The sequence below is a fragment of the Melanerpes formicivorus genome, unplaced genomic scaffold (assembly GCF_026170545.1).
Source record: "Melanerpes formicivorus ecotype bairdi unplaced genomic scaffold, bMelFor1.0.p_v2 SCAF_2, whole genome shotgun sequence".
In the NCBI taxonomy this organism is placed as follows: domain Eukaryota; kingdom Metazoa; phylum Chordata; class Aves; order Piciformes; family Picidae; genus Melanerpes; species Melanerpes formicivorus.
The window spans coordinates 54879475-54888618 of record NW_027142354.1 but is presented as its reverse complement, the minus strand read 5'-3'; the positions used below and the strand labels follow the sequence as shown (position 1 = coordinate 54888618).

Below are 9144 nucleotides of genomic sequence, written 5' to 3'. Positions count from 1 at the left end.
CCGGAAGTCCCGCCCCCTCCCCCGGAGGCCGCATCGCGCCTGCGCCGAGGCGAGAGGCCCCGGCCCCGGCTTCCGGGCAGGTAGCGTGGGGGCAGGGAAGGCGATGGGGAGTGCCGGAGCAGACGAGTGGCGGGGGGGACTGAGGGCTAGAGCGGCCGGGCGGCCCGGTTCCCGGGAGCGCGAGTGGCGGGGCCTGGCGGCGCGCGAGCAGGTGCGGGCGGGGCGGCCCCGGGACGCTGGGCGGGACGCCCCGGGCTGAGGGGACGGTGATGAGGGGGAAAACCCTCTCGTTTCCTCACCGGGAAGAGCCGCGCCGGGCGGGCCTAGCCCTGTGTGGGACTGGCGGTCGCGGCGCGAGGCTCCATGCCGCGCGACGGGCCCGGCCCAGAGGCAACGGGGCCTTTGTCGGCGGGCTGAGGGAAGCGGGACACCCTCCGTGGCGGGCTGGGCTGTTGCGGTTGGGTTGCACTGAGTCCCGCCGCAGGCAGCCTCAGGGCACGCAGGGGCCGGCCGTGCTTGGAGCGTTGGAGCCTGGCCTACAGAAACGTGGAGTAGTTTCGCCCGTGTTGTTGTTTGCAGCAGCAAACAAGCGGGGATCCGGTCTTGGTGTGGCGCTGCTGCAGCTGCCGCTAGTCTGAAATATCAGTGTTCTCCGATAATGTAACCATGAGGGAAGCCGATATTGATAAATGCCTGTAAAGCATTCTGGCTTACTGCGCCTCTAATAGTATGGCAATAGTTGGGTATTAAATAGGAGGATTTTTGGCTTGTACGTCTTGCACCCGAAGTTTCAGAGCTTGTGCCAGGAGAAAAAAGGCAGGGAGAAGGAAAAACTGGACTGTTGGCTGTGCATCCAACTTTTGAACGGATGCTCAAGGCGTTCTTCTTACTCGACTCGTTTACAGGAAGTGATAAAAGCGAGAAACAACTTGGTGTAAACTTTAAATGGGCTGCTTGAAGCTGGCAGCAGAAGTGTGTCTGACTCTTAACAGAGCATTTGTTCCTACACATTGGTCTGTCTGTAAAGCATTATTTATTTATCTATTTAATGCAGCACCTGGATAAGATTGTACAGCTTGCAGTTCTACACTGTCCTCTGAATTGAACACCATCTGACTTTACTCTGGTCCCTGCAAGATGCCAGCAGCCCTTGCAGAGAACAGCCAGGTTATCTGTGAAGTATGGGCAAACAATCTGGAAGAAGAGATGAGGAAAATTCGAGAAATTGTTCTAAGTTACAGCTACATTGCAATGGTAAATATTTTATGTGCCATCTAACTGCCTTAATCAATGGATTTGTTGTTTTTTTTGGATAGGGAAACAAGTTCATTCCTGAATGAGAAATAATTTCCTCCTGCCCCTATTCAAACTGAGCTAGAAGTTCAATGGTGAAAAACTAGAAAGCAGTTCAGTGGAAGCTTTATAGAATTTAATGCAAGTAGTGTTGAGTATGGATTGAACAGAAGATGAGGAAGAGAGATTTGCTTAGTATTTAGGCATGGCAGTATGTTTGGAAGGCTTATTTACACAAACCAGAATGTTGCCCATATGGTAAGACTCTCTTCCCTGCCCTCACAAGTCTGCATGTGCTTGGCAGGAGCCAGTTAGTTACACAAACAACTGGTTTTAGTTATGATATTGTAAGCTAAGCCAACTTTGCTTAGAAACACTCAATTCAAGATAATAGAAGTCCTTCAGTGTGGCATAAAACCAGGGCCCCCTGCAGAGTGTGCAGTGTTTTACTGTAGGGCATCATTGTACGTGTGAATATGAAGTCTTTGTTACCATGTGTTGGGGCAGATGCTTCTTGCTTCTGTTTGATGTCCCTGCAAGTGTCCTTAGAACCTGTTTTAGTGGCTGTGCTGGAAGTGTGGACAAAAATAATCTTGGGCAAATGGATAAGTTCAGTCAGCTACACAGCACACAAGTTTTTGCATGTGCTTTAGTCAGTTCAAGTTATGTGACTTAAACTGTGAGGAAAAAATAGTCTGAAAGTTTGGTTTTCAGCAGAGACCTCACAGAGTTAGTGGCCAAGTAAAATGTGCTTTGTCTAATACAGGGTTGCTTTGTTGAGGTTGATTGATCACGCTTCAAAAACGGAGTCTGGACACCGAACCATTGAATGAAGATGATCAGATTGCTAAATGTAACTTGTGTTTAGAACAGGAAGGAACACTGGATAAATAAATAAATAAAAGCCTATTTTAGTAGATATTGGGGGAAATGAAAGGGTTAGCCCTTTGTGAGGAAGATGTTAAGATTACGCAGTGATGTTTATTGGATGACTTTGTAGTGAACAAAACTGTAGGAAGGGAGACTTGTAATAAATGGGTGAATGCAATAGTTAATGAGTTGTGTAGGTTTTGGTGGTTTTTTTTTAGTTCCTGACTTGTAGCAGTTTAAAATACATGTGGTTGTGTAAAAAGGGGGGGAAAAAAAGTGTAATTTTTAGAGGAGAAGTCACAGAGTGGAGTGCTGAGACCTGAATGGAAGTCAGTCACAGAGTGGAGTGCTGAGACCTGAATGGAAGTCACAGAGTGGAGTGCTGCCAGTGTGGATAGGTGATCACACTGAGCAGGTGTGGTCACTAACAGAGTGATACTAGTAACTCCTAATGGAATAAGTACTGAAAAAAAGGTTTTCCCTCCTCTCCCAGGACACAGAGTTTCCTGGAGTTGTTGTAAGACCAATTGGTGAATTCCGCAGTTCCATAGACTACCAATATCAGCTCCTTCGGTGTAACGTTGACCTACTGAAAATTATCCAGCTGGGCCTGACTTTCACCAATGAGAAAGGAGAATATCCTTCTGGCATCAACACCTGGCAGTTCAACTTCAAATTCAACCTTACGTAAGTCTCTTCAGCTAGGGAGTAATCGCCTGGTCTCTTCAGCTGGTGGCACTTGCCTTTGGCAGATGCAGGTGTCAGAGAATCACAGAAGCATAGAATTGGTAGGGTTGGAAGGGAACTCTAGAATCATAGAATCAATAAGGTTGGAAAAGACCTCAGAGATCATCAAGTCCAACCTATCACCCAACACCTCATGACTACTAAACCATGGCTCCAAGTGCCATGTCCAATCCCTTTTTGAACACCTCCAGGGACAGTGACTCTGCCACCTCCCTGGGCAGCCCATTCCAATGGTCAATAACTCTTTCTGTGAATAACTTTCTCCTCACCTTGAGCCTAAACTTCACCTGGAAGTTCAAGGATCACCTAGTTCCAACCCCCCTGCCACGGGCAGGGACACCTCACACTAGATCAGGTTGCTCAGAGCCACATCTCGTCTGGCCTTAAAAACTCCGGGGATGAGGCTTCCACCACCTCCCTGGGCAACCTCTCCTTGTGTTCATCTGAATAATTAACCTCCCCCAGATTCTAACACAGATTATGTGGAATCTGTTTTGGTGTGACACAAGTTTGCAGTGTTTCTTGGAAGTCAAAGGCATGCTAAAGTCCTATCCTCAGTACTGTTTCCTGTGATAAGTAGCTAAATAGCTTGTGCCCAACACTTGTATGTGCCTTAAACTTTTTTTCCTAGAATAGTGCCATGGTCTTAAACTTTATACATATATTTCTTATATTTTTATATACTGTATAAATAAATTCCACCTCTTTCTGCTAAAAAAAAATAAGATCTGCACAGTCTTCAGCAAAAAAATAAAGAAGGTATCTCTTTAAAGATGATGTTGACTATAAGTTGGGATCTAAAAGAAAAAATATTGGTGTAACCATCACAGCTGTTCAGGGGAGTGAATCTTGTTCAATGGAGTGTGGCAGTTTATGTTGTCTTCTCCATACAGGTTTCATTGTCCCTTCCCCTGTAATGTAAAGACAAACTCAGCATCATCACCACGGAGCTGCCTGGAAATAAAGAGAGGGTTTATCTGGAGCAGCCACCCCTCAGCAGGAAATCAGTATCTTTATGGAATTGTCATTGGAAAACATGAAAAAAATTCACATTTAATATGTGCAGATTGTGCAGGGTTTTTGAACCCCAAAGTCACAAATTGGTGAGCCCCTTCGAGGTATCAAAACCGGAGTGAAGTGGTTTTCACAGTGCGATCACGTCACTTGGCTGTCTCAGTTGGCATGAATTTGACTTGTGTGTAGTCACGTCCTTCCTTCCCCTGCCACCCTCAAATGAAACACAAGTCGGGTTCCTACTCAGCTCTTCACCAAGCACATCATCACTCCTTCCTGTCCTCCTGCCTTAGTCAAGTATTACTCAATTTTGTTTACTTGCAGCGATGCAACAGGTGGTGATGACAAGGTGATGTGTGCTGTGAAGTGAAAATCAAATGTAGATGGGAAGGATGCTGGGTGCTGTGGAGTTGCACTTCTTCCTGTTTGGGAGAACTCCCCTCTTCTCTGTGCCCTCATACATGGTGCAGCTGTTCACCTTGCAGAAGTGGTACTTTTCAAAGTGTCATTCAGTTCTGTGGAGGTGGATTCTTTGGAACAGAGTTAGCTAGTTATGATCACACAGCAGCTTGTGATGGAAGTGGAAGGCTGCAGCAGTGGTAGTAAAACTGATTCAGTTGGAACTTGCTAGGGAGAAAAACGTGGTTGTGCCAAGTTTTGAAGTACAGTGTCGGGAGAGTTTTCCTAAAATGAGCTTTACTTGGTAGCACCTTGAGTACAAAGCTGCTTTTCTCCTTCAGGGAGGACATGTACTCTCAGGATTCCATAGACCTCCTTGCCAGTTCTGGGCTGCAATTCCAGAAGCACGAAGAAGAAGGGATTGATACCCTGCATTTTGCTGAGCTGCTTATGACATCTGGGGTTGTCCTTAGTGACAGTGTGAAATGGCTCTCCTTCCACAGGTAGGTCTGAGGTGGGCACTGACACTCTGAAAGGAGAAATCTCCTCTTGATTGAAATGCTGCTGCTTTTACCCATGGAGGCTGAGACAGATATTAAGGAGACAAATTGGTAGCTTTGCAGTTGTTAAAACAAGCTAAAAGATGCAAAGGCTAAGTGTGAGCAGTAAGGGCATTTCATACTAGAGTTTAATGTGGTCTGAATTTTGTGTGTGTTGCTTGCAAATCCTTTCACTGTTAGTCTTCTCTATGCTAAGAATTGTTAACAAGTTGAGGGTTTGTTTCTTCTTCCTTTACAGTATTGTTTATGTAGAAGAAGAAATGTGTGTAGTTAAGATGCCTTGCCTGTAGTGTTTCAAGCAACTTGATTACAAAGCCTCTAGTCCTTGTTACTGCAAATGAAAGGTCTCAAGGGAGGATGAAGTGGTGGCAACAGATACTTAGAGGATTTCCTGCTCTTCATTATTGCCCATAGCTACAGAAACTTGCAGTGTTGGGAAGAGAAGTATGTTCTTCCCAGTGGCTTAGATGTTCTGCAAGAGGTTAGTGGAGATATGCAGGGAGCACTCAAAAGTCTTTTCATAGATGATCAGGATGAATTCTGGCTCTGACACAGGGTAGTTTTATGAATGTCAGAAAAAATCTCGAGGTCTGAAAGCTACAGCATGTCAAACTCTTGTGAAAAGTGAGATTCTGGTACTGACTATGGGTCAGTAATAGGCCTGCTTAATCTGGTTTCTTTGGTTTTGTTCTCAGTGGTTATGACTTTGGCTACATGGTGAAGTTGTTGACAGATTCCAGGTTACCAGAAGAGGAACATGAATTTTTCCATATCTTGAACCTTTTCTTCCCATCTATATATGATGTAAAGTACTTAATGAAGAGCTGCAAAAACCTCAAGGTACTTGTATCTCCCCAGTAAGCAATTAATGGATGGGTATCACTACTGTCAACATACAGCAAGCCAAGGGCAGAACTGCTGCACCTAAGAAGGCTTAAAACTGGAACATGTATGAAGGCTAGGAGTCACACAAGCATCTGTGACTAAGTTTGTCTAATAGATATGGCCTCCTCAGTTCTAGGCTTGTCAGTATTTACATTCCTTCAGTATGTATATAAACCTTTTCTGGTTTGTGTAATTCCAGAGGCTAATCATAATTCAGCTTACTTCACTTCCCTTTTCAAGGTGGAGTTTCTTCGTACATGAACTACTACATGACTTGATTAACTGGTAGATACTCAAAGAGCTGAAAGTAATTTATCTACTGAATCACAGCCTTGGCTGAGGAAAAGCGGGGAAAGGTCCAGCATTTTTAACATATGAATGTACCCACAGTCACCTTGGGTATCTGCAGCAAGAAAGCAAGGGCACCTTGAGAAGAGTATTTGTGTGTTCAGGAACATGTATTTACCGATGCTTCAGTACCAGCTGGTGTGTCTGTACTGCTGGAGTCTGCATGCAGACTGCATGTAGTCAGTGTTTACCCTCTTGTTCTAGACAAATATGGCAATTTTGGCAAGAGATGGATCTTGGAAGATAAAATCTGTTCTGTTGTTGCTGTAGGGTGGCCTTCAAGAAGTGGCAGATCAGCTGGATTTGCAGCGAATTGGACGACAACACCAGGCAGGATCAGACTCTCTTCTCACGGGAATGGCATTCTTCAGAATGAAAGAGGTACTGCAGTAGTGTTCTTTACAGGTTGTCTTTCTCCAGTTCCTACCCATAAATGTCAAGGTGCAAAATGTGTTGGGTTTTTTTTTGTTGTTCTTGTTGTTGTTGTCTAGCCTTGTGGCCACCACACTTCAAACTGCCAGTAATAGGAATTATTGATATTGGCACTGACTTCTCTTTACTCCTTTGCATGCTGTGTCTTAGAGGTGGCTGACTTCAAATGAGCTGTTTAATTAGCAGTGGGTGTTTTCTGATTTAGAGGCACAATTCAACAAACAATACCTGTTTCTTCCCTTTTTTTTTTGTTTTATCTGCAGTTGTTTTTTGAGGATACAATTGATGATGCAAAATATTGTGGGCGGCTGTATGGCCTTGGGACAGGAGTGGCTCAGAAACAAAATGAAGATGTGGACTCAGCCCAGGAGAAAATGAGCATTTTGGCTATTATCAACAACATGCAGCCATGAGAAGTGGTACCCCTTGGCAGAACATAGTTACCATATTGGCAGCTGCTGTCCTCAACCATTTTCCCTAAGTTTCTCAAACAAAAGGCATCTACAGTATACAGCCTGCAGTTTTGCTGAAGAGCTGCATCTTCATCTGAAACCCAGAAGAAGAGAACTGACTGAACTCCTAATGCCAGCATTTGTGGTTTGCCATCTTTTTAATACCAAGGGCAAAAAACAGAACCTACTCTGTATACCTCTGGTTTTTTTCCTCTTTATACTGTACAGAATCTGCAAGGAAGACTTAAGGGTAGAATATTCAGTAGAGCTAAGGGTCTGGAAATCCAGTGAAAATGGACACAGACATGCACACAAACTTGCAAAATGTGCTTTATAAAGCTTCTTTTAAAACTTCTGCATGTTGTGAGGGTGACTGCTTCACCTCATGTTTGGCTTATTTTATCTTTGTGTAGTCTGTGAAAATTGCTCCCTTTGATCACTGCAGAGGTTTGGGAATGGATGACATTAAAAATGATCCTTGCAGCGAAAAATATTCAGAGATTTGCTTTAACAATGGGATTGGATATTACTGGAGCTGTGATTTGATCATCTCTCTGTAGTTTCTAATTCTCTAGGGTTGATACAGGTTTGACCTATACTGAGCATCAGCTTAGTTCTTAAGGGTATTAATAAACTGTTCTGGAAATAGATTAAAGAGGCCTAAAAGTTCACCTTTGAGAGGGGACTGGACCAGTACTCTAGTACTCTGACTTCAGTTTTCTTAACTCAGCTTAACCTACTCATTCTTGCAACACAAACAGTTCAGCAGATGGATAAATATTTGTTCCTCTTCTCCCCAGCCCCCTTCCTTTTCAGCCCCAATTTTACTATGTGCTTAACAACAGGCAAACCAGCTCCATTTCTCATCATTATAAGCATCTGAAAAGTAGTTAAGAGGATGGAAGACCAACTTGGGATTCTGACTTCTTTTAAAATGAGCTTTGCTTTTTGTTCTTTCCCAGCAGCTCTGTCATGCCATTTATTAAAAACCAAGAAAACAAACAAACAACAAAAAAACCCCATCCCAACCACCAAACCCCAAAACCCTTTTGGACATGGCAAGCTTAAAAAAAAAAACAAACAACTTAAGACTTTTGTCTTGCATTTTAAACAAGCTTAAACAATCCCTTAGTAGGAGTTGAGGTTTAGAGCTGGTATTTAAAATGCTTGTAAATACTCGTTTTTAATTTTTTTTGTAAAATAAATCTTTTAAAACCAGGCCTTGGTTTGGATTGTCCATCAAGCACTAAAATTCCCAAAGTTCAGGCTTTGGACTCAAAAATGCTCTCAAGTTTCTCTCTTCTTCTACCACTTTATGATGTGCTGTTGGGGTAGTTCTTACTAAAACCTGCTGTTGAGCTTCTTAGACAGTGGAGCTTAAGATTTCTTTGGGGGACTTGTGTTCTTTTTCCTGCTTGTTTCTCAGCACAGCTGGCAGTACTGTGGAGTATCCTGTCAGTGCAGCATAGCCTCTTAGAAGTGCCCAATCTGTTTGCTCATCTATCCTGTGTGTAGAAGGCTGTTTGGTTAAGCATTAGCTCCCCCTCCTGGTTTTCAAGGGCTTGGTCCATGATTTAACAAGGCCAGGTAACCACTAAGACAGCTAGAGAAAACTTCCAGTGTAACACCTAGTGCTCTTCATGTTGTTCTGAGCAGGAAATCTATCACTATCAAGCCTGCCTTTTAGCTGGAAGAATCTGGAACAGCTCTTGTTCTAAAAGAAAAAAGTATCTAATCCACCTCTTGTCCTTTTTTCCTTAATCTTTATTGTAGTTGACAACTTCTTAAATGCATGACACCCCACTTCCTTCCTACCATTTTTTTTTCTGCTGAATTAGAAGAAGCTGTTGTACCAAATTCTTCAGATAGGAGCAGTGGTCACTAAGACTAATGTAGCTTTGTTCTCTTAGCAAGAGTTTTTTCTAACAAGACAGGCAAAGCTGTAAGCTTGGTCAAAATGTTGCATGTTCAAGACTCCAGAATCAAGGATTGCTTCTGGCACACCTTCTGGAAGAACTTGTTGCTACCTCAAATTTACCAACTGCAAAAAAAAAATCAATTCTTCAGACATGGGACTTCTCTTGAGCTGGTGAAATCTCTCTCTTGTTAGTCATGCTGGAAACAAATAGAAAAGATCTTGCCCT

At 43.6% G+C, this 9144-nt stretch overlaps 1 protein-coding gene across 2 annotated transcripts; it reads left to right on the top strand.

The window, feature by feature from the left end:
• CNOT8 (CCR4-NOT transcription complex subunit 8) lies at window positions 1-8219 on the top strand. Of its 2 annotated transcripts, none has more exons than XM_068161774.1 (7): window positions 1-80; window positions 1055-1254; window positions 2657-2850; window positions 4665-4826; window positions 5579-5723; window positions 6387-6497; window positions 6812-8219. In XM_068161774.1, exons 2-7 carry the CDS (start codon window positions 1138-1140, stop codon window positions 6959-6961), a joined length of 879 nt encoding a protein of 292 aa, XP_068017875.1. In that variant the 5' UTR covers window positions 1-80; window positions 1055-1137; the 3' UTR covers window positions 6962-8219. The 2 variants fall into 2 exon arrangements, with proteins under 2 accessions (XP_068017875.1, XP_068017866.1); XM_068161765.1 differs by lacking the exon at window positions 1-80 and adding an exon at window positions 101-211.
• The last annotated feature ends 925 nt before the right edge of the window (window positions 8220-9144 follow it).